The 26,170-nt window shown below is 42.0% G+C and overlaps 1 protein-coding gene across 2 annotated transcripts in view; it reads left to right on the top strand.

Annotated features, from left to right (window-relative positions):
- The window catches only part of ADCY1 (adenylate cyclase 1), a 46,484-nt gene extending 21,115 nt beyond the window's left edge, over positions 1-25,369 (top strand). For both annotated transcript variants that reach the window (XM_078857521.1, XM_078857530.1), the window contains exons 3-20: positions 3,112-3,230; positions 5,140-5,251; positions 5,960-6,087; positions 8,289-8,447; positions 9,363-9,504; positions 10,079-10,234; positions 10,749-10,943; positions 14,915-15,012; positions 15,452-15,536; positions 17,834-17,923; positions 18,309-18,682; positions 21,297-21,423; positions 21,509-21,625; positions 21,728-21,874; positions 21,994-22,092; positions 22,271-22,385; positions 23,570-23,694; positions 24,617-25,369. In XM_078857521.1, coding sequence (XP_078713647.1) covers positions 3,112-3,230; positions 5,140-5,251; positions 5,960-6,087; positions 8,289-8,447; positions 9,363-9,504; positions 10,079-10,234; positions 10,749-10,943; positions 14,915-15,012; positions 15,452-15,536; positions 17,834-17,923; positions 18,309-18,682; positions 21,297-21,423; positions 21,509-21,625; positions 21,728-21,874; positions 21,994-22,092; positions 22,271-22,385; positions 23,570-23,694; positions 24,617-24,958 — 2,730 coding nt within the window. In that variant the 3' untranslated portion in view covers positions 24,959-25,369. The remainder of the gene's footprint in view (positions 1-3,111; positions 3,231-5,139; positions 5,252-5,959; positions 6,088-8,288; positions 8,448-9,362; positions 9,505-10,078; positions 10,235-10,748; positions 10,944-14,914; positions 15,013-15,451; positions 15,537-17,833; positions 17,924-18,308; positions 18,683-21,296; positions 21,424-21,508; positions 21,626-21,727; positions 21,875-21,993; positions 22,093-22,270; positions 22,386-23,569; positions 23,695-24,616) is intronic.
- The last annotated feature ends 801 nt before the right edge of the window (positions 25,370-26,170 follow it).

The following is a 26,170-nucleotide window of genomic DNA, read 5'->3' as shown; positions in this document are numbered from 1 at the left end:
CATCCTTAGCGCAAACTGGACTGCACTGCCCTCTGCTGACAAAGTAGTCTCGCATCAACCTACAGTGAGGGAAAAAAGTATTTGATCCCCCGCTGATTTTGTACGTTTGCCCACTGACAAAGAAATGATCAGTCTATAATTTTGATTGTAGGTGTATTTGAACAGTGAGAGACAGAATAACAACAAAAAAATCCAGAAAAACGCATGTCAAAAATGTTATAAATTGATTTGCATTTTAATGAGGGAAATAAGTATTTGACCCCTCTGCAAAACATGACTTAGTATTTGGTGGCAAAACCTTTGTTAGCAATTACAGAGGTCAGACGTTTCTTGTAGTTGGCCACCAGGTTTGCACACATCTCAGGAGGGATTTTGTCCCACTCCTCTTTGCAGATCTTCTCCAAGTCATTAAGGTTTCGAGGCTGACGTTTGGCAACTCGAACCTTCAGCTCTCTCCACAGATTTTCTATGGGATTAAGGTCTGGAGACTGGCTAGGCCACTCCAGAACCTTAATGTGCTTCTTCTTGAGCCACTCCTTTGTTGCCTTGGCCGTGTGTTTTGGGTCATTGTCATGCTGGAATACCCATCCACGACCCATTTTCAATGCCCTGGCTGAGGGAAGGAGGTTCTCACCCAAGATTTGACGGTACATGGCCCCGTCCATCGTCCCTTTGATGCGATGAAGTTGTCCTGTCCTCTTAGCAGAAAAACACCCCCAAAGCATAATGTTTCCACCTCCATGTTTGACGGTGGGGATGGTGTTCTTGGGGTCATAGGCAGAATTCCTCCTCCTCCAAACACGGCCAGTTGAGTTGATGCCAAAGAGCTCCATTTTGGTCTCATCTGGCCACAACACTTTCACCCAGTTGTCCTCTGAATCATTCAGATGTTCATTGGCAAACTTCAGACGGGCATGTATATGTGCTTTCTTGAGCAGGGGGACCTTGCGGGCGCTGCAGAATTTCAGTCCTTCACGGCATAGTGTGTTACCAACTGTTTTCTTGGTGACTATGGTCCCAGCTGCCTTGAGATCATTGACAAGATCTTCCCGTGTAGTTCTGGGCTGATTCCTCACCGTTCTCATGATCATTGCAACTCCACGAGGTGAGATCTTGCATGGAGCCCCAGGCCTAGGGAGATTGACAGTTATTTTGTGTTTCTTCCATTTGCAAATAATCGCACCAACTGTTGTCACCTTCTCACCAAGCTGCTTGGCGATGGTCTTGTTGCCCATTCCAGCCTTGTGTAAGTCTACAATCTTGTCCCTGACATCCTTGGAGAGCTCTTTGGTCTTGACCATGGTGGAGAGTTTGGAATCTGATTGATTGATTGCTTCTGTGAACAGGTGTCTTTTATACAGGTAACAAGCTGAGATTAGGAGCACTCCCTTTAAGAGTGTGCTCCTAATCTCAGCTCGTTACCTGTATAAAAGACACCTGGGAGTCAGAAATCTTTCTGATTGAGAGGGGGTCAAATACTTATTTCCCTCATTAAAATGCAAATCAATTTATAACATTTTTGACATGCGTTTTTCTGGATTTTGTTGTTGTTATTCTGTCTCTCACTGTTCAAATAAACCTACCATTAAAATTATAGACTGATCATTTCTTTGCCAGTGGGCAAACGTACAATATCAGCAGGGGATCAAATACTTTTTTCCCTCACTGTATGACACCTAGTTTATGCGTGCTGGTTGCCCATCCAAGTACCTGCCTGGCTTCAACCTGCTTAGTTTCCTCGATTTGGTCATTGGATATTTGTTCATCCAAATAGAGTTAGCAGTTATTTATACAGTTGACTGTTTGTATGTATATACTGTATACTATATATAGAAATTGTCTGCAGCGTTTTGTAGTACAAATGTTATTAGAATTGTAAAATAATTCAAGTATTTTCTAAAACTGAGTTGTTACCCACACATTTACAGTACTCTATGTTACTATTTACATTATTCGCAGGTACTATATTGAGTTCACAATATATACTCTTAATATCAACAAGATCAATGTACAGTAATATGTTTTAAAATAAACACCTCACAGCCATTTGTGTTGGATATAAATAATTGTTAAAGGTAAAGACAATAATTTATCTCACTGATGCCATTGCTGGCAGTCGGGCCTCATATCGGGAGGCCCCCTGGAGAGTATTTGGCCTACTCCACCGCCACACTTTACCCCACCACATGCGAACTTGCCCTGCAGGTCGACTGTTATTGACCCCTTCATGGTTCAAGCAGTGAATGCGTTATTGTAATAATGCTAAATAAAAACACAATTTTTTCTCCTAAATTATTTTTGTGTATGCTGAAGTACTGTTTTACCTAAGATCTCTGATCACTGAAGCAACAACAATATAACTATATTGTATATGACAACGTATGTACATTATGTATGCATTTGAAAGTATTTATAGGCTGTATAGCATTTGTACATTACTCTGTGCATATATGCTATGCATATTTGAAGACACTGCCATATGTGTATACTGTCTTTTGGGACGATACGTTTAAATGTGGGTCAGTTTAGTATAAGGGCATGGATATTTAGTCGATGCATTTACATACGGATATTTATGGACAATGTTTCAGTAGGTGTACAGATACGACTGCACATTAATACACGTCAGCCCTTTATAAAACCTCGGCTGGATGAAGGGCTTCCAAGACTAGGTTATAGAGGTTGCGTGATTTGTAATTCACCATCCTGGTGAGTGCGGGTTTGTGAATGGTTGGCTAAGGGGCTTTTCATATATATACCGCTACTGATGGGGGCCATGCCTGGGAATTCAGCTCAGCTAACTTGTTTCATGGTGCTCGTACAGGCTATGTTTGGCTATTTATAGACGACTGTATATCATTCGTGTGTTCCCTAATTACGGTTTTACAAATATGTATATTTTATACTAAATGTGTACAAGTGTATTCATGTGCTTATGTTTATAGAATACATTATACACGGCAGTGTGCTTTACATATCTCAAAGGGGTCACACTTCAGCGTGGCACGATCAGGAGGAGTGTGCGCGGGAGCCCGCAGTTTCTGTGAGACTTGGGGACCCCTGGATGCTTGCTGATACCAGCCCACCACCACCCCGACTCCCCTCCCACAGGAGCGTCTGCTTATGAGTCTCCTGCCGAGGCACGTGGCCATGGAGATGAAAGAGGATTTCCTAAAGCCCCCAGAACGAATCTTTCACAAAATCTACATCCAGCGGCATGACAATGTAAGGTGAGAAATAATATTGATAATACCCATACGACTACTAAGACTAAATACCTGCACAGTATATGTATGCAAGTGCAGTAATACTGTAGTAAGTTCAAAGGCAATGCAATACAGAAGTGAAATTCAATTAACCTGTTTTCATTACAGAAACATCACTATTTGATGGATGTCATATTTTGAATTTAAAGATGTGTGTCGCCACCATGTGTTTTGTCACAAGACTACAATTTGTTAAGTTTCAAATGAACAATTTACAGTAAATCTGAGGGTTGAACTGTTATGAATAATGTATTGTTAATTAATCAGTCTGTAACAATGCACAGGTTAGCATTGCTTTTTACATTTTCTCTCTGAACACATGTGTAAGTGAATATTACGGGACAAAAATACAACTTAAAACGCCAGGAAACAATAAGAATAACACCGGCCGGAGCTTTTTATTACTCCAAAAAAACCTCAACACATTCGTCAATAATACTGCCTTTAAAAATTACTTTTATAAAACAGGCAATATTTTGGGCAGTGGCCCTCTTTCATAGCACATATTGAGAGGTAAAGTCTGATAAGAGTTGGAGACTGCACTTCTTTTTTACACGAGCGTTTGCACCGCCAAAATATATATGCCACACATACGACAGGCGATGCGTGCAATACACACTTTATACAGTTACATGTCCTCTTCTTTGTGTTGGAGAATGTCATCACGCTTTTGTCGCCATCACAAATGCGCACACACGGGATTGAGGAGAAAAGCACGGGTTATTGTTATCTTGAGGCCCCATAGAAATAAATAATTTGGGAGATGAAGTGCGGCGTTCCCTTGTGCTCGCCCGCAGAAGGTGTGCAAAATGTTATATCCAAAAAATGCGTCGCTATTTCTGGCCTTGGGAGGGTCCCAAGTGACCTAAGTCACAGAACACATCTGACTCTGTCAATGTTTCTGTTCCCCCCCCGCTCGATTCGTGCCTAACACTTAATTTCCTTCCAAAATCTGGTCCCGTCTCTCTGAAAAAAATAAACCGCTTCTACTCTCTGGATATCAAGACCATGGCTTGGGATAAAAAGTTCCTGAATTAAGCCTCCTGGCTTTATAATTGTGTGTGCATCTTTAGTTTATCATATACATGTATTGTCATTGGTACATATTGTTCATTTCCCACAATCATTGAATATTTTTGCACATTAAAACGTGTATATTATTCAATATTTTGTATTTACCTGTGTGTGAAAGTGTGGCTTTAATGTTGTGCAATTTTTTGTTATTCAAATATTCATGAACATGTTGCACATGTAGGAGAATTAGGTTATATCTTACCAGAATCTAATAGCCCAGGTTTTGAAACACAGGTCCAAATTGATCTAGCACGTTCAGTACTATCATACCAGGACTTGTTATTTATTACATGGATGTCAAGTGTGAATGCAAAAACTTGAAATTCCCACCATTCTCAATCCACCCATGGATGAAGGCCTCCCGACAACATTTCGGTCATGGGGGTGTTAGGACCAAACTTCACTACGCAGTGTGGCTTATTAAAGCCGGGGCTGTAGGACCACTTCAGATATGTCTTGACACTGCTGTTAGCCATGGCCAGGAGTCAAACCTGTGTCGCTGCGTTCAAACCACAGCACAGTAACTGCTATGCCACCACTCCACCCAGGAATGTATATATTATATAATTTATAGATGTAATTTTATTGAAAATGTTGTGGTGTTCACGGTGCTTGAAACAGTTGATGATTTTGTGTCAGATCAGTTTCGTAACAATATTAATTCATTCTTAGTTTGTTCTGAAATTAATTCAATTATGTTTCTGAAATTGTATTCGATTGCTATTGCAGCATGCATAATGCATAGCAAATGCATACTAACAAGACTTTTACGGTCTGCCGGTACTGTATTGTGTTTCAGCATCCTTTTTGCAGATATCGTTGGGTTTACAAGTCTGGCATCGCAGTGTACGGCGCAGGAGCTCGTTAAACTGCTTAATGAGCTTTTCGGAAAGTTTGATGAACTGGCTACGGTATGCATACAACACACCAAGGAGATTGATTTTATACCGTCATTTATACTGCGTACATTATTATTTCTCTAAGCAATGAATTAATTATTTAAATGTTTACAACAGCTGTTTGTGGGGTTTGTTTGTTTTCTTGAGAATGGCAAATAATGTGTTACCAGTCAACTTGATAGCATGCTGCTTAGATGATTATTATTTTAATAATGCTGTGGTTACAAATGATTGGAATTTAAATCATTATTGAATTAAGAGTGAGCAATTGTATTCAAATTCCATTTACGTTTCATCCTAGCTTCTACCAATTATAGTGTTCTATTTCATATTTATTTTTATCTTGAGCTTTTGTGGAAATCCATCTTTTGGAGGTAAAAAGGACCTTTCAGAAAACAAATGTGCATCTGCATAACTTATCAAAGAAATATTGTGTGGAATCTGATTAGTGCATACAAGTCATCAACCCATGTCTGTTGTGTACAGTATTTGAGTTGCAAACAATGTATTTCAAATGATAGACAGCGAACTTGCGAAAATGAAAAATAGTGAGTCATCGTCAATTATAAAATGTACTTTACACGGTTAAAATAGTGCCAATACTAGCATGTATTTTTTACAAGACCGTGTCAAGAAGGTTGTGCAAAGATGCAAGCATATGGGAGGTATTAATGTTTTGTGAGCAAGAAAACTATTCAGTGCCGACCGTTTGTATTTCAGGAGAATCACTGCAGGAGGATTAAAATTCTGGGCGACTGTTATTACTGCGTCTCAGGCCTAACGCAGCCTAAGGCGGACCACGCTCACTGCTGTGTGGAGATGGGTTTGGACATGATTGACACCATCACGTACGTGAACAAGCAGCTCATCTAGAGCATCTCATCAAAGCCATGCCATTTGAATAATAAGAAATTAAAACTGTTTGATGTCTCTAAACTTGCTTTGTATACAGTCATACACCTATTTTATCAGGCTCTTTCAAATATCGTGGAACAGAGTGTACGATAATTAATCAACGACGCTAGATTTGGAACTGTAAAGCCATAGAAATTAAGTGTTTAATATTCATGATAATCAATGTGTATGCCTGTGTACGTATTTTAAAACGTTCTGCAGCAATGAAAATACATGTAGCATAAATTATACATGACTGCATTTTCTTCTTAGAAAAATAGTACGACGCATTTTACAAGCAATAAATTAAATGTATTTATAGTGAAATCGATGAATGTTGGTCAACCTTGACTGTGCACTCCTGTTTTTCTTTTTGTTTATGAAGGCAACAAATTGGGTTTTTATTACAAACTATCAGCCCGCACATCCTTAGGATGTGTCCGTCCGTCCCTTCCTCTAGCCAGTCAGGCAGCAAATGTTTTAAAAATATAATATTGTTAAAGTACCGTTCATTGAACGGCGGTCCTCCCGATTGTCCTCACCTCCCCCCCCCCTCTCGTGCGTGACAACCCCTGGGACACCCCCTATCACCTGCATATACCCCAAATCGCGCCCCACCTGCGCTCCCCTCCTCGCATACCCCGTCCTGTGCTCCCCCTGCCCCACACCACGCCCTCTAACGCGTGCCCGTCACCTGCATGTTGGCCACATAAACGACTCTTCCCCTCTGTGTGCTGGGCGGTGCATGGTCTCCAGCTAGTCAGAACGCACTCTAGGTGGTCAGTCGCCAGCCAGGCAGCCAGCCAGTCGGTCAGGCATCCAGCTAGCCAGAAAAAGTTTTTCTTATAGAGTATGATAGGACTGCCCGCGCATTTCCGCGGGATACACGGCCAAGGTAGAGGGTGGGTGGGAAGCGTGATGTCAGCAAGCATGAGCGCGGTTTAGCACTGTGGGATACGGGTGACCTCATCACTTAGGCATGTGTGGTGACACCACCACAGCACCCTTCCCCGTGCTCCAGCCAGCCAGCAAACAAAACTTGTTTCCTCCTTAGAGTATGACAACTGCTAATGTGGTAGGATAAAACATTTGATGAAAAACTTGAGTTGTTTCTTTTTTTAAATCCTTTATATTAAGTTCGCTTGCTTGCTTGCGTGCTTGCGTGCTTGCTTGCTTGCTTACCGCCGTGCAAATCTTTCGGTCGTTTTTTAACCCACTTCCCGTGATCCAATCGAGCTGACATTTTCCACACAGACTCGTTGTGCGTGACAATTATTTTTTTAATCCTTTATTAAATCCTTTATATTAAGTTCGCTTGCTTGCTTGCGTGCTTGCTTGCTTGCTTGCGTGCTTGCTTACGACCGTGCAAATCTTTCGGTCGTTTTTTAACCCACTTCCCGTGATCCAATCGAGCTGACATTTTCCACACAGACTCGTTGTGCGAGACAATTAATGTTCGTGAAAAAAAATTCCCAAAATGTTACACTTTTTAGGCAAAAAAATTTATTTTACGTATATTCAAATAGAACTCATTCACAGTATAAGAGCCCAGAGCGTAACCCCTCCACAGGCCGTGGCGGAGTAGCGCAGTTGGTAGCGCCCTCGCTTCCTATGCCTAAGGTTGCGGGATCGATCCCCGCGTCCTCCACAGGCGAATATATTTTTAAATCCTTTATATTAAGTTCGCTGCCACGCATATAAAGGATTTATAGTGAAAAACTTTTTTTTACGGGTTATACTTATATTAAGTTCGCTTGCTTGCTTGCGTGCTTGCGTGCTTGCTTGCTTGCTTACGACCGTGCAAATCTTTCGGTCGTTTTTTAACCCACTTCCCGTGATCCAATCGAGCTGACATTTTCCACACAGACTCGTTGTGCGTGACAATTAATTTTCGTGAAAATGTTTTTCCAAAATTTTACACTGTTTAGGGAATTTTTTTAAAATATTTTATTACCAATTGCTTAATGCTGGCAGACAATCATCTGACCCATAGGTGGCAGCCATCTCAAGCCAGAGGACGAGAGGACTCTAGCCACCACGCATATAAAGGATTTATAGTGAAAAACTTTGTTTTTACGGGTTAATTTTTTACTGATAAACATTTGATCCATTTCTAGAAACAAATAAATGAATGATGAGTGTGTATCCCATCTAGGTCAGTGGCGGAGGCAACTGAGGTTGACCTGAACATGCGAGTGGGGCTGCACACTGGCCGTGTGCTATGTGGAGTGCTGGGCCTGCGCAAGTGGCAATATGATGTATGGTCCAATGATGTGACGCTTGCCAATGTAATGGAAGCTGGTGGTCTGCCTGGGTGAGCTCATCGCAACCTGCAGGCACATCACAATTGAGCAGGATTGTGTGTTCACTCACATTCACTGCATTTCCATGGAGCACTTGCTAGCTGATCACATACCGTCATCTCAGCTTTGGAACGTTTTTTGTATGCCTTGAAATGGTAGAGGGACGCTCGTGAAATAGAGCCTAGGGTCAGCAGTAGAGCAAGCGGCTTGCAATCATAAGGCTGTAAGTTGACTTAAGCCATCACACCTCTAGGGTCGATAAAATAAGTATTACTTTTTGGGGAAAACAACAGTGGCTGTCCTTTGGAGAGATTCACTGTTGCAATATGAATTGGAATCTCCACCACCAGCTCAGGGCTATAATGTATAGGTGAGCACTGCCTTCAATTGAGCAGAAAATAGTTTTGCTGTGACTCTGATCATTGAAGTGCTATGGGAAATAACTCAACTCATCTGACTTTCATGAAGCTATATCATATAGTGAAATCATCTGTGAGGGTGGCCAATCAGACAAGAAGGACTGGAGTGTAAATGTGCCAATGGTTGTCAAGCAGCAATGACATAGGTTTATGTTGCATAGACACGTGGTAAATGATGGTGCGTCTCAAATTGTTTAGGATATAGCCAGAAGACCCTTATGGGGAACAAAGCAATAATGTCACTCTCCGTGCCAAGTCTCTTCTTGATACTGTGTTACAAGCAACACATAAGGAACAGCTGTGAAAATATGTATGCATCTTTATAAGATGAAAAAAATAATCCAGATATGTAGAGGTGGTGTCAATGTATTGTATAAATACATTTTTCCCATTTTAGCAAGACAGATCTGCTCAACTTCTTCAACACGTGGAATGACCTTCAACATAACACGAACGCAAGTTGCTATTTTGTTTTTATTATTGGCACTATTGTCCTATGTGTTACAGAAAAGTGCACATCACAAAATCCACCCTGGACTGTCTGAATGGGGATTATGAAGTAGAGCCTGGAAACGGAAAGGACAGAAACAGCTACTTGAGAAAGCACAACATTGAAACGTACTTCATCGTTCCGTCGCACCGCAGGAAGGTAAATTATACCACCGCAAATTTTTAGAACTTGTAAAATTCTACCAAACACCCAGTGCATTCATTTACTTTAATCAAATGACATTGATATGCACTTCGTTGCATTAACTAAAGGCTCACATTGGTGTCACTTGTGTATGCAGACCAAATATTTTAGCAGGGACACAAAATTCCTTCTATGGTAGTGCATGAAGAAATTTTATTTTCCAGCTATGCAAGAATTATTCGAATGGCAGCTATCGTCCCTGCTCCCCTCTACGTAATTGTCGCTTTGTCAATAATCACCATTACATCGGTTACAACAGTCCATTGTGGGCCCTGATTTGTTTGTGCAAAATGAATAAAATATACTTTAAAGACTATAATTAATGAACGATTTATTAGTCAATTGTTGCAACAAACGTTCACGTGCATGTACACGTGAACATTTTCAGTGTTTTTACACGTGAATATTTTCGGTGTTTTTACTTACAGCCACAACAAACACTGAGTGTGACAAATGTAAATGTAAACATTAATCTAATTATTTTTTGTGTGTATTTCGTTTTATTGATACATAAATATTGCCTTCTCAGATCTTTCCAGGCCTGATATTGGCTGACATTAAACCAGCTAAGAGGATGAGGTTTAAGACCGTGTGTTACCTCCTGGTACAGCTGATGCACTGCCGTAAGATGTTCAAGGCTGAAATCCCCTTCTCAAACGTCATGACCTGCGTGGATGACGATAAGGTGAGGTCCCTGTCTTTTTATAAGCCATGTTTTTCAAGAGAGTGATTTGAAGGAACTGGCAGTTGCTTTTGTGCACAGCCCACATTACTCTGTGTCAGTGTTAATTTTGTTAATGAACTGAGGTACGAAAATAGTCAAGAATTTTTTTTTTCATTTTAGTCAATGATGGCTGAGTCGGCAAAACTCATCAAGCATGACGAAAACTATGACTATCCACCAAAGACTATGACGAATTAACCATCGAATATGCAATCTAAGATAACTTAGAGACAGCAGTGCAGTGAGAAAGACCAAAATTGGTAATTGGCTATAATATATATAACATATTTACACACACAGCATGTATTAAATGAGGGAGGACCACGTTATTGACTGCTCTAGACTATTCGTCTAAGAGAATGACTAAATGAAATCCACAGACGCAGATGACTTAGATGCTGCAGGTTGTCGTCGACTGCGCTAAGCCTGTGATTAAATGAACGCTGCTCTGTGGTACACCGTGTGCTGCTGCCAGGGCCGGGCTATGCGCACGGCTTCCGAGAAACTGCGCCACCGCTCCTCCTTCTCGTCGGCGCTGCTCCACAGCAGCCCAAGCTCCCGCGTCAACCGCTACATCACGCGGCTTATTGAGGCTCGCAGCACAGAGTCTGACATGGCCGACATGCACTTCTTTTCCCTCTGTTACAAGCAGTCAGAACGCGAGCACAAGGTATCGCCTGTTGGGCAGAGCAGAATATCCTCCTTGTCTTTTTTTGTTTAAATTTGTTAGTATTAATGTACAGTTGTGAAAAGGTAAGGGTGCAGAGCTGTAATATATTGCTCTCGCCACTGATGGCAGAAGGGCTTTCACTAGAGGGAGCTCTAGAGAATGGTATTTTGGTCTACTCTTCCACACTAGCCACATTTGTTTGAAGTGGTGGGAGTACCCACACTTTGCCCCACCACATTTGACCTGCCAATCGAGCTAACGGTTTTGTACCTAATATAACCAGCTACCACTGGATTCCAAGTACAATGTGTTAGCCGTTACATCATGGCAGCATTCATGACCTAAGTCCACTTGGCTTAAACATCATTTTATACCTTCTTCTTCTTCTCGAAAGTCAGCTTTCCATAAGAGCCTGTATTATGTTGTTTTTGTATATGTACCATATTTTCCCGCATATAGCCTGCATACTCATATAACCCGCAGACGCATATACCCCGCAAAAATAGCGTTTTGTGTAAAACAAATTTCAGATAGCCTGCACCTCCATATACCCCGCAGGGTCTTGTTTGTAAAAAGTGGTATACCCCGCGGGTTATATGCGGGAAAATACGGTAGTTATTATATTTATGACAGCCTAAAAGCACGATATTGAGCAATAGTGATTATTTTTATTTTATTTTATATGGGTTATTGTAATGTTGGAATGTATTAAAAATGTCAATGTGGCTAACACACGCTGAAGCCAAATGAGTTGAATTTAACAAAGTGTGGCGTAGGGCAGGCGGGGTCCTGATCCCTAAGGAGAAGGATGCAGTGAACATCAGCCAATTCCGCCCAATCTCCTTACTGAATGTCGAGGGTAAAATCTTTTTTAGGGTCATTGCCCAGAGGATGGCCGAGTACCTGCAAAGGAATGCGTACGTCGATACATCTGTACAGAAGGCAGGAATATCAGGGTTCTCTGGCTGCTTGGAACATTCCAGCATGGTCTTGCACCAGATCCAAATGGCCAAGGTGGAGAAAAGGGACCTCCATGTAGTCTTCCTCGACCTCGCCAATGCATTTGGCTCTGTGCCCCATGAACTTCTGTGGTCTGCCTTCAGATTTTTCCATATACCGGACACCATCACAACCCTGGTGAAGTCGTACTTTCAGGATCTGCAGTTCTGCTTCACCACCTCAGAGTTCACCACCTCATGGCAATGCCTGAATGTAGGTATAATGGCGGGATGTACCATTTCTCCATTGGCATTCATAATGGCAATGGAGGTTATCATCAGATCCTCAAAATGGGTTGCTGGTGGACAGCGAGTCGACTCTGGTTTTCGCCTCCCTCCACTCAGAGCCTACATGGACGACATTACAACATTGACCACCACTGTCCCATGCACCAGAAGACTGCTCAGAAAATTCGAGGAGAACATCAGCTGGGCCCGTATGAAGATTAAACCATCCAAGTCACGCAGCATCTCGATTGTGAAGGGAGTACTCTGTGACCTTAAATTCTTCATCGGAGATGACCAAATCCCAACAGTGTCTGAGCAGCCGGTAAAAAGCCTTGGAAGGTGGTATGATGCAAGCCTGAAGGACAAAGACCAGGTGCAACAGCTGCGCAAAGACATCAGTAGTAGCCTACAGTCCATCGACAACACCCAGCTACCTGGAAAGTTAAAGGCCTGGTGTCTGCCGTTTGGTCTCCTACCCCGGGTGTTGTGGCCCCTAGCAGTGTATGAGGTTCCAATCTCAACAGTGGAGAAGATGGAAAGAGGAGTCACGAGCTACTTAAAGAAGTGGCTCGGAGTTCCACGATGCCTTACCACCGTAGGCCTCTATGGAGATGGTGTCCTCAAGCTGCCCCTCACCAGTCTAACAGAGGAATTCAAGTGTGCAAAAACCAGGCTCCAGATGACACTGAGTGAATCTCGAGACCCAGTGGTGAGCAACAACGTGCCGACCTTGGCAACTGGGCGCAAATGGAGGCCAGGAAAAGCAGTCCAGGAGGCAACAGCAGCCCTCAGACATGCTGACATTGTGGGTCATGTTCAGCAAGGGAGAGGAGGCCTTGGGCTAACTAGCCGTGCTGCTTGGAGTAAGGCCACTGCACCAGAGCGGCGGAAGATGGTAGTGCAGGAAGTACGCCATCAGGAGGAGGCTGCAAGGTGGGCCAAGGCAGTCTTTCTTGCCAAACAGGGACAGTGGACTCGATGGGACAGTGTGGAGAAGAGGAAGATCAGCTGGAAGGATCTGTGGGCCATGGAAGCGAGGCGGTTGAGCTTTTCTATCAGAGCAACATATGACGTCCTTCCAACACCAGTTAATCTTCACCAATGGTATGGTGCAGATCCGGACTGTGCCCTTTGTTCCATGCCAGCCAACCTCAGGCACATTCTCACAGGGTGTAAAACAAGCCTCACCCAAGGACGCTACACTTGGCGTCACAACCAAGTCCTTAAAAACCTTGCGTCCGCCCTGGAGGACAAGCGAGCTGCCACCAACTCCCTACCACCCCCAGCAGCATCACACCCCTTACGGACGACCTTTGTCTGCGAAGGGGCTAAACCACCAAAGAGCGGCTCTACACCATTAGAGCGAGACCAGCTGCGCTTGGCCCGCGACTGGAAAATGCTAGCTGACATTGGCCGGCAACTTGTGTTTCCTCCGGAGATCGCAACCACCACCCTAAGACCTGACATGGTGCTCTGGTCCCGTTCGCTCAAGAAGGTCTTCATCATTGAGCTCACAGTACCCTGGGAGGACTCAGTAGATGAGGCTTATGAGCGAAAACATCTGCGCTATGCCGATCTAGCTGCCGAAGCACGGCATCATGGCTGGAACACAGAAGTCCGACCAGTGGAGGTGGGCTGCAGAGGTTTTGTGGCAACATCTACAACCAGACTGCTTAGAGATCTGGGAATTAAGGGCCAGAGCCAGCGTTCGGCAATCAGAGCTGTATCGGAGGCGGCAGAAGGCAGCAGTCAGTGGCTCTGGATGAAGAGGAAAGACCCCAGCTGGGCCCCAAAGTGAGAGGGCCAGGAGGTATGCAGTCAACAATGCTTGACTCAGGGAGGAGGACGCCCCTGCCATGCATAGTCCCATGGGATGTTGGCTATCAACAACAAGGCAACTCCTATGACTAATTGGGAATGGGACGCAAGCGTAGGATTGATCACCCTGTCGCTGGCCGCCTTTGGGGAGGGTGTATAGTATGAAACACCCAAGGAACCAAAGGTTCACTACTGACGATGCGCTCCCCAAATTTCACCAGGCTCACTGTTCATGAATTCTTGGAAGTGCTTGCACAAAGGATAGTAACATCTCATCCTGTGTTCTTGGAATCTTCTGTTGACAAGTTGGCACAAGAATTGTTATGATTAAAGAAATATGAATATATTTCGTTATTTTGACGACATGTTTCTTTTAATCAAAGTACGAATGTACATAATGAGTAACTGATGCACAAATATAAACAAATGGCCAGACAAATGAACCTTATGGCGGTACCCCGGGATACCATAGTACCTCGGCTCTCGCAGAATGTCCGTGATGCAGTCATTTTTAGTCTGCTGATGGTCGGCGATGCGGCAATGAACTCATCTCGACAAGCTGTACACAATGCACTATGGTGCATACGAGCGTTCAGGGTTTCAGCGCAATCGTCCTCGCTGTGTTTTGACATCGCGGAGTAGCACTGATTTCGGATTGATTGGTACCCTAGTCACGGAGTACACCCCTGGAAAAAAATAGTGTCCCAGAAATCAAATATTTAATTGCCTCGGCCATTTTGCATTATTTTGTACCCCGGGGTACCGCCATAAGGATCAAATAACCGAGTACATGGTATCATTTTCAAATACTTGTTTTTGTTCGGCAATGCATGCACTGTCAAATAGGTTTGTGAGGAGTCATACTTTGTGTCGGATTACTTGTCGCTAATGACCGTTGCTCACGTCTGCCATGCTGTTGTGTTTCAGTACCACCAGCTGGAGGATGAGTACTTCACGAGTGCTGTCACACTTTGTATGATTCTGGCTGCTATCCTGGGCCTTATTTACCTGCTGCTACTTCCACCGTGCGTACAAGTCTACGAATAACACCACACCACTGCATCCATCATCATCCTCCTCCTGAGTGTTTTCGTGCCCGGGTTTGGGCCAGAAGGATCATTCGCATCCAGCTCATTAGCATACATCCCACTACGAGAGCATCTACTCAAAATTTAATTTCAAATAGTAATAACTGACTATTCGTAACTTAGTTGTTGCATTACAGTCACTAAATATAATTAAATCATGTTCCCGTGGTGTATTATCATGGAGATTATATATTTACATAAGCGTATACGATTACATTCATTACATTTAAGTTGTTTGAAAAAAAAGCACTGCTGTCTTGTTATTATAGGATTATAATGACTTACATCTGTGAACATTTGCTATGTAAATCAATATCCTTTTCATCTCACTTGCTTTGTAGTTTGTTGATAGTGCTGTGATGGTTTCTCTTTGCAGGAACACTGTGGTGGTGGTGCTGCTCGTAGCGTCAATCTGTTTCCTTGTGATTTGCCTTATGTATTTGCATATTGCACATGTACAGGTAAGTGCCTCGATATAATACACTTTGTATTAGAGTGTCTATTTACCATCCTGTAATATAACACTTCATTTCCACTGACACATCCGAGCCATGCCAGGGCTGCTCCAGGCCATCACGTGGATCAGAAGGCACTGGTTATTAAATCCTTTATATTAAGTTTGCGTGCTTGCTTGCTTGCGTGCTTGCTTGCTTGCTTAGGACCGTGCAAATCTTTCGGTCGTTTTTTAACCCACTTCCCGTGATCCAATCGAGCTGACATTTTCCACACAGACTCGTTGTGCCAGACAATTATTGTTCGTGAAAAAAAATTCCCAAAATGTTACACTTTTTAGGCAAAAAAAAATTATTTTACATATATTCAAATAGAACGCATTCATGGCTTTGGCTGAACGTCAGAGTGTAAGAGCCCAGAGCGTAACCCCTCCACAGGCCGTGGCGGAGTAGCGCAGTTGGTAGTGCCCTCGCTTCCCATGCCAAAGGTCGCGGGATCGATCCCCGCGTCCTCCACAGGCGAATATATTTTTAAATCCTTTATATTAAGTTCGCTTGCTTGCTTGCTTGCGTGCTTGCTTGCGTGCTTGCTTGCTTACGACCGTGCAAATCTTTCGGTCGTTTTTAACCCACTTCCCGTGATCCAATCGAGCTGACATTTTCCACACAGACTCGTTGTGCGAGACAATTAATGTTCGTGAAAAAAAATTCCCAAAATTTTACACTTTTTAGGCAAAAAAAATGTATTTTACATATATTCAAATAGAACTCATTCAGTGTAAGAGCCCAGAGCGTAACCCCTCCACAGGCCGTGGCGGAGTAGCGCAGTTGGTAGCGCCCTCGCTTCCCATGCCAAAGGTCGCGGGATCGATCCACGCGTCCTCCACAGGCGAATATATTTTTAAATCCTTTATATTAAGTTCGCTGCCACGCATATAAAGGATTTATAGTGAAAAACTTTGTTTTTACGGGTTATACTTATTTTTTCACTGCTGAAGTCGAGCTTTGCCGCCAACGTCATGCAATGCAAGACGTCGAGACGAATGTAGATGACAGAGTGACGCCGTGTCCTCATAATATATATCGGACTGACGTCAGACACATTGAACACATGTCATTAACATTTCAGAACTCTCAAGTGCAAATAGGAGAAAGTTCGAGCTTTACGCGAGTTCAAAGGTGGTTTGGTTTCGTCAGGGATATCATTGAAAGGACCTCGATAGCAGATGCACAGAGCAACACAAAACTTGTGAGCATCTTTGCATCAGTTGTGAGAGCTTGAGATTTTGGGACAAACGCATATTTCATATTCCGAATACATGTTATTTATACACCTGCGCAATATCTATGTATGTATGTTAAACTTCTTTAGCACCATATGTAGCCAACCATACTAATCAGAGGTGCGATAGTTAGTCTATAACTATAAGTTAAATTTCGATTTAAAGCTTTCGTGACTGCAGGGATTCATCTTCTTGGTTCTTTCGGTAAAGTCACAGGTCTGTCGGAAAGACAGCGTCTGAATGAGACAGCGTCTGAATGAGACAGCGTCTGAATGAGACGCTGTCTTTCCGACAGACCTGTTCTTCACCTGAGGACGGCTGCTTGCGTTGTGACCGAAACATCGTGAGAATTATTTTATTATGTTTTATTTTTATTATTTTATTATTTCCCTTCTACGTGACTTTACCGAAAGAACCAAGAAGATGAACTATAAGTTACATATTTTTCTCCCTCTTTGCTCGGAAGCTGGGCAATTACAAGAAATATCAGCTGATCGCCCATTTTTTAGCAGTCATGCAGTGTTAGTCATTAACGACGGTGGTAACGCATATTTAGCCGTGTGTGTATATGCCTGTAAATTTTCATCCAAGGATGAGAACTCTGAACTCACGTGATCCTAAGCTAATGAAGTACCATTTTTTTACAAACATTTTTAGGTTTTGATTGGTATAGTTTTACATCCTGTACGAAATGCTGCAATCGCATTATGGTGTTCTAGTATAGTAATATTTATACTGTAATACAATCACGATTTGAAGCTTTTGTGACTGCAGGAATCCACTCTTTGGTTCTTTCGGTAAGTCACCTATGTGACTTACCAAAAGAACCAAGGAGTATGTAATACAATCATTTTACATTTATAAAAGGTAATTAAAATTGGTCCCATTATCTTCAGTAATGCTGTAACTAGTGGTGTTAGAGCAATGGCGTTTCATAACATTACTAAGTTTTACAGGCCAAAGGAGTTATGTGTGATTGTATGTGATGTTGAAAGTACTCTACTGTGATATTCGTGTGTGCAGTGTTTTCCAGGCTGCCTAACGATACAGCTACGGACTACCCTGACCCTCTGTATAATTGCCCTAATATTCTCCACTGCTCAGAGCTGTGTGGTGAGAGATGCAATTTAACTCGATTAACCTTCACATTGTTTACACAAAAATATCTTGCAACAAAAGTGAAAGTTTAACATCACAATACTTGTTGTTGCAATACCTTTTAAAGTCTGTTTTAAATTAAATACAGTATAACGTCACATATCCAGTTTTATAAAGACTGAGGTATAGGCTGATATGTAAAAATGTCAGAAGTGCGAACATCGATATAGAATTAGAATTCCAGGCAGCACACATATACTACTGCACTGGGTGTCGGCAGTTAATTGGTCAGGGTGGATATGCGACATTATACTGTTAGGTCGTGATAATTTGGACTCTCTGCCAATTCGTATATATATTTTTAATATTAACACTTATTGCACGCTGATCTTCTTTGCAGGTGGCCTGCATGACGTGGTATTGGACAGAAGTTGGAAACTCTTCCATTGCGATTGTGACGCCCACGTCCGAGCACGGACTTGTGTCGGTGTCCATGTTGTCGGTTACGCCCCAAACCCTGCCGGCTCTGGAGGTTTCCCAGTTCAACAGCACCTTGTCCGGAGTAACTGCGACCACAGCAAGTCCCTCCGCACTGGCATACACGCCAGCGCCCAGTGACTTGGCACAGTATGGCCTGCTGGGCTGCCTCAACAGCATCCTCACACTCTCCCTCTTCCTGCGCGTCTCCTCCCTGCCCAAGCTGCTGATGCTCATCTTGCTGTCTGTGGTCTACGTTCTGGTGCTAGAGTTAGGGGGATATCGTCACATTGCCGGGTAAGCTCGTAATAATATGGGGACCTTTTGGGCGTGTTGGTCTAGGGTCTGACCCTTTTAAAGAAACAGACCTATAAAATAAAAGATATGCTTGATTGCATTGACCGAAATGTCATAGATACTCCTCGAATGATATTCCCTTATTTCTCGCACAAACCGTACCCGATTGGTCCTCTTATCCATTTTTCCATAATACCTCTTTATTTTTTTTTATAAACAATCCTAGTTTATAATTTAAATGATCGAATAAATTATTATTTCTCTTCTTGGTTCTTTCGGTAAAGTCACGTAGAAGGGAAGTAATAAAATAAAAAAAAAAAAAAAACATAATAAAATAATTCTCACGACGTTTCGGCCACAACGCAAGCAGCCGTCCTCAGGTGAAAACCAGGTCTGTCGAGGCGACAGCGTCTGAATGAAACAGCACCATGCTAAAAAAATTATTATTTACTTATGTGTTTTCGTCTGTCAGTCTATTGGCTTTCCAGAGCAATATTAAGCAGCATGTCTTTAAGCAAGCACACTGGGAAGTTTTTTTATTAGTAGAACAATAAAATATGTTCAATCTTTTTTATATTTGCTTTTGGATGAAGGCCACCCCGTGCCGTGTCGGTAATGAAGGTTGTTGGATCACACTTCACGACGTTGGTCAATGTAGTTTTTATTTGTGTGTGTGTGACCTATTTGAAGCTGGCAGGTATGTATCTATTTTTATTCCATACTACAGTATGCATTACTTTCAATACATGCAATTGCATCGACAAAATTAGTAGGTGTTACTTTGTAGGCAATCATTTTAAACATCTCAGCTGATTATTAAGTGTATCATCCATCACGAGTTTGAAGCTTTGTCGAAATTTTTTAACCTTTTCTATTTAAATGATTTGAGCCTCATTGCTTTTTTGTGCAATTTATCTGGAAATGAGGAAGAAGAGGTCAAGTGATTTTTACATTGCCATTGATATTTATTTTAATCAAGCAATGACATCGTATTTGTGGTTTCTATAAATAAGTGCATTTTTATAATTGTTCACGTATTACTAAAAAATCCTACTACTAATTATCCAAGTACTTTATGATTATTTTTGTGCAGACATAGAATTATATATATATTAATTTAATTGTAACAGTGGACCTGTTTATAATTGGTTTTTTACCCTTTTATCTGGCAACAAAACTGACACCTTTTTTTACAAGGAGTCATGTTTGCATTGACCACAATACCTGCAGTCGGAATGCAAACAAAAACATAACTCTGATAATGTATGCACTGTCCTTGAAATTGATTGGTCCACACCCGTGACAGCTTTCCTTAGAGCCTAGTCTCACATGGTGTTGGACCAGATGACGCCAAAAGGCGCACAACTTAAAGACAATGCACCATCAGAGTATGAGAGCTTGGGGTAAGCCTTTACACCATTGGAACCTCCTTTGCCAGTAACAAAATATGATCATTGGTGTTTTACCCTTTTATCTGGCAACAAAACTAACACCTTTTTTACAAGGAGTCATGTTTGCATTGACCACAATACCTGCAGTCGGAATGCAAACAAAAAACACAACTCTGATAATGTATGCACTGTCCTTGAAATTGATTGGTCCACACCCGAGACAGCTTTCCTTAGAGCCTAGTCTCACATGGTGTTGGACCAGATGACGCCAAAAGGCGCACAACTCAAAGACAACGCACCTTGTAAAAAAAGGTGTCAGTTTTGTTGCCAGATAAAAGGGTAAAAAAATATTATCATATTTTGCTACTGGCAAAGGAGGTTCCAATGGAGTGGACCTGTTCTTGTCTGATGCTTTGTAATGTGCATGTGATATAATACTAATTTCTATTGGACTGTCGAGTACAACGTCGAAAATCTGATTCACTGGGGACTGAAGGGTTAGGTGGGATATGTCACAAGGTGTATATGTGAAAACGTTGAATATGTGAACATCTATTCACAATAACAGCTACACGATGCACAAATACCGCACTGGACGTTGGTGGTTAATTGGTCATGGCGGATATGTGAATGTCGGGCTAACAACATTGTACAGTACTGTATTTCTACGGTGTATATTTACGCATGCTTTACGAACTCCAGAATAGCAGTGTTTTCCCTGTGGTAGAGGCTAAAATATGGTTTGTATTTAATCATATTTGCAAAGACGTTATGTTTTTAAATGCTTTATCAACAAATGCGTACATTATTTTCAATAATCTATGGCTCTTCATGATAAGTTTACTTTATAGCCCATTTGGCGTAATTGGAAAATGCTCTTGACTGTATGGTAATCAACTCGTCCATATAAATCTTAATAGTGAAAAAAACGTCCCAAGGATTGCTCTCATTTGTTATGGTGCTGCATTAATCGATGACAGCCTCCTGCCCTTTATGATGTAATACGTTCCCCATACAATTCACAGCAGTTCTTGGCATCCCATGTGCCCTTAACTTGATTAACTTCGCAAAAGGTACCATGTGTAATACTTCTGCAATGAATTATAGCAATGTTTCTTCCTGCCTCAAAAGTCCACCTACTGTATTTTTTCACCTGAAGACGATTGCTTGTGTTGCGATCGAAACGTCGTGATTTATTATTATTATTTTTCGATCTCAACAAGGACGAGTGCGCTGTACATGAAGGCATACGAGCCGGTGCTCACAATCTTGCTCTTCATCTGCGCCATGATCCTGCACTCTCGCCAGCTGGACCTCAAGCTCCGGCTAGACTACCTTTGGGCTTCCCAGGTACGGAGCAGCATCCTTTTATTGCAAGTTTGAGCAGCACCAGATGTTGTTCGGTTAGTTCACGTGTGCATCCTTTGCTTTTTAGGCAGAAGACGAGCGATGCGACATGGAGAAGGTAAAAAACGACAATAAGCGCATCCTGTTCAACCTGCTGCCAGCCCACGTAGCACAACATTTCCTGCAGTCCAACCCACGCAACATGGTAAGTGTCTCCTCCTCACGTTTATTATTCTATTTCCATAACGGTGTAGGTAACAGGGGATCGCTGGTTTTTTACTTCCTGTGAAATTGTCTCGTCCCGTAGGATCTGTATTACCAATCCTATTCGCAAGTAGGTGTTCTTTTTGCTTCAATACCAAACTTCAACGACTTCTACATAGAACTGGATGGCAACAACATGGGGGTGGAGTGTTTACGGCTACTGAATGAAATCATCGCGGATTTTGATGAGGTAAGCATGCATTCTGGGCATCTTAAATTGAGTCGCTGGCATACCTATATTGAAAAACTAAATGTTTTGATTTTCAATTTCGAAGGTCCTGCAGCACGCTTTTGTTTTGCTTCTCTTAGCTTCTGGATAAGGAATGCTTTAAGGACATTGAAAAAATTAAAACGATTGGGAGCACCTACATGGCAGCTGTTGGATTGGTTCCAACATCAGGGACAAAGGTACATAAAGTTAATATTGTTCGCTTACGAATTATTTCCATTCCTTCTTAGACGCATAAGACAATGTTTACTACAGAAGTATAAATTACTACACCGGGTGTAAAAAAAATGATACTTCCGATAAAGAGAACATACGTGTGATATATGAATATTTAACATGTTCTTTCTTGTTATGCAGGCCAAGTGCTCCATCATCTCCCACTTGAGTTCAGTTGCTGATTTTGCAATGGAAATGTTTGATGTGGTGGATGAAATCAATTATCAGTCCTACAATGACTTTGTGCTTAGAGTTGGTAAGTGGAGTAATTTTTCCTTTGTTTTTACTCTTGAAGTGACAGTTTTTGTACAAGATTTTAAGACCTCTAAAACAAATGATAGATTTTGTCTCGATGTAAATTCTGTTGCATTTTATTTCTAATTTTACCAAATGTAATTCTGGGGATTTTTTTCGGATTTTGGTTTTAATATTTTTATTTATCAAATGTGGAGTCTTTTCTAGATTGTTTTTGCAGTGTTTTGGTTTAGAATTTTTATAGTGGAGCAAAAATACAAATTTAATTGCAATTATCCATAACTAGTATGCACGAGCATTTAAAGCCATATTTTGTAAAATGCCATCTAAAATATTAGTTTTTTGCATTATTACACACAAAATCCAAACTGAGTCACTATAGTACTTGTAATCATTATGTCTAGTATACAATAAAAGGGTAATTTAAAATAGTCTAAGGATGTTAGAAATAGCTCGACATTTTGGCAAATATGCTTAGGGAAATTAGAATATTAATGAAAATCATAAGCCATGCTTTATACACTGCTCAATGAAGGCCTCCCCATAATCCTGCCATCCCTCATGGTCTCATGATGCGACCAACCATCTACCTCATGCACATGACCTCATCTCATCACTCCATCTCCGTGTTGGTCATTCTCTTACGAGTGTCCATTCCTTTACCTGCCATTTTGATCACTTTTCTCGTTCAATGACTATCATTCCTTCTAGTGATGTGTCGGCTCTTTGTCAATTCATTGCTGGATGAAGACCTGCCCATGCTGTGTCGGTCATGAGGGTTTTTTTACCATACATCACCACGTCTGTCAGTGTGAAGGGGGTTGGCCCAGGATCTATTCACACAGATATCACTCATCACTGTCCACCCAGCAATTAGGTACACCACAGTTAGTCAGGTGATGGGGTGATGTGTGGGTGCTCCCACCTCTTCCACGACTTCTGGCCAGCATTGGAAGAGTATACCAAATATGCTTTGTAGGGGTTCTTGAGAGCTTCCTCTAGTTGAGGCCCTCCCACCAAAAGTGGGGTCAGCAAGAAATTGCAAGGCTGCACCTTTCCCTTTTAATGCACAAGTGCAGTACATAAAACAAACTAAGTTATCAATGTAAGTTTAAAATGTCTATTGTGCAAAATGCTTTGACCTGCTTGCTTCAGTATGTTAAAGGTAACTTTCTTGTGCGTCAGGAATTAGTGTTGGGCCCGTTGTGGCTGGGGTCATTGGTGCTCGCAGGCCGCAGTACGACATCTGGGGGAACACAGTCAATGTGGCGAGTCGCATGGACAGCACAGGCCTACCAGGAAAAATACAGGTGTGCCTCCTGTTTACGAGTACTAAATATATTACATAAGGAGTGGTGACATGGGCTTGCGATAGTGCGTTTGCCGCTTGTTGCAGACATTTATGATTCGAATCCAGCGGCAGCCCAGATTATTACTTCGGGTGTAATAACCATAAAACTATGCTCCATCTGCTTGACAGTGGATGTTAAAGATTATCTGATATCATTTGCAAGAGAAGTCCATTGTGTCCCGCCATCAGGGTCCAAATAAACCAAATAATCTACAAATTACTCAATTTGGATTATACGTAATAATCACTGCCCATTACTGGCAGACTAATGCCCATTTGCAGGCCAGGTGTTGAGTCACCTTGTGCGCACAGGGACGGCTGCCACTGGGGATGCCATTGCAAATGTGTTGAGATGAGATGTGATGTAATGCGCTCTGAGACGCCGTGGTGTGTAAGACGCTATGGCAAAAACGAATCATTTTCATTATGATTATCATAGGCTGAACAAGGAACTTTAAATTAATCTTATTGTGTAATGTTGAATGAGAAAAAAATCACATTCTAATACATGAATATAGTTTTTTTTCCAGATTAAGATGCTCCAGAGTAGTCAGGTGGACCCTGAACTTGTGCCCGTTGTCAATAATCTTATACAAATCTAGTCAAACAAAAATCTACCAAGTTATTTGATGCATCCGCAAATGTCCATCTCTATAAATCACAGAATATGGTATTCATGATAAGTATGTCCGACAAAAACTACAGTATACCAAATGATTTAAAGGCATAAACTTTGCGTATTTTATATATTTATATATATTTTAAAAGTTGAATTATTATATTTTCTTAGTCACTGCCTAAACCGCATGGTGCAAGCTGCGAAATGTAAAAAGGTACTTTGACTCATGCAATTTGTGTACAATAATTGCATTTGATAACAGGTGAGTGAGGATGTGTACAAGATCCTAAAGCAGAGCAACTACGAGTTCACCTGCCGTGGAAAAGTCACCGTGAAGGGCAAAGGGGAGATGCTCACATACTTTCTGGAGGGAAAGCAGGGCCTGGAGAGCTGCACCGCTGAGGGAGGGCTCGCCCGTGCCTCGTTTCAGGAACGCAGGATGTATCCAATCAACAGAGTGGCTCTCAAATATGTTGCGGGCTGGGACTCTGGAGCCTCTTCAGAAGTTGTAGACGGCGGTGACAGATTCTCACTGAGGGCGATCGCCAACGCAACGGTCCCCAGTTTCTCTGCTGTGCCTGCCGTGGCCGAGATGTCCGTCTGACCGGTCCATTTGGAACTTGTATGCGTGTTGCTGATGGGGGATTGTAAAAGCTAGAAAACAACCGCACCACTTTTAGCCTCCTCATTAACACTGCCAAATAATAGTAACATTTAAAGTATTATCGAGGCAGTATGTGTGTCTGAAGGGTTCACCACGTTTAAAACTGTCTGCTGCGTTATCTGTAGACCATATGCTTGTAACTGCGACCCGACCAAGCAATTGCCACGCTAAATGTCTGCACTTTTGACAACTGTAAAAGCTTCAACTGGAGAGCAGATCTCGTCACAGCGAACATTAGCCAATCTACAACCAACCTCTGGGTAGTAAAAGTCCTGTTCATAATCAACGATTTTTGGGTTTAGATCGCGTTATTTATAAATGTGTCGTAACCCTCCACCACCCGACACGGCCAATCAGTAAAAAAAAAGTGTCACGTTGACAAAAGACAAATAGTTCACTGCTTTAGCCCACCGGTGTGTTGAAGCGTGAAACCACAACATTTACAATTTGAGTACGACGTTTCGCTGGTAATTGCATCCAGCATCATCGGGCAATTCGCCAGAATGGTGAGGCTCTGCTGTGTCTCCCGTTCTTATATAGAGCAGCAGCAGGGTGACGTCATCATTAACTCATTAACTCATCAGGTGCAACGATTTGAGGGGGGGGGGTTATTGTAATTATATACTTGATTAGTAATAAGGCTATTGTTACGATCGTAACAATAGCCTTATTACTAATCAAGTATATAATTACAATAACCCCCCCCCCTCAAATCTTTGCACCTGATGAGTTAATGAGTTAATGATGACGTCACCCTGCTGCTGCTCTATATAAGAACGGGAGACACAGCAGAGCCTCACCATTCTGGCGAATTGCCCGATGATGCTGGATGCAATTACCAGCGAAACGTCGTACTCAAATTGTAAATGTTGTGGTTTCACGCTTCAACACACCGGTGGGCTAAAGCAGTGAACTATTTGTCTTTTGTCAACGTGACACTTTTTTTTACTGATTGGCCGTGTCGGGTGGTGGAGGGTTACGACACATTTATAAATAACGCGATCTAAACCCAAAAATCGTTGATTATGAACAATATTGGTCGCGAAAGCCTACGAGTAAAAGTCCTGTCTGCTCTGACATATAATCATAGTTCATGTCAAAGGAGACGTTTTACCCATTTAACTTTCAAGCTCAGTTCATTGGTGTTGCTTC

The sequence above is a fragment of the Lampetra fluviatilis genome, chromosome 1 (assembly GCF_964198595.1).
Source record: "Lampetra fluviatilis chromosome 1, kcLamFluv1.1, whole genome shotgun sequence".
In the NCBI taxonomy this organism is placed as follows: domain Eukaryota; kingdom Metazoa; phylum Chordata; class Hyperoartia; order Petromyzontiformes; family Petromyzontidae; genus Lampetra; species Lampetra fluviatilis.
Note: the sequence above shows the minus strand (reverse complement) of the source record. Positions and strands in the feature narration are given on the sequence as shown.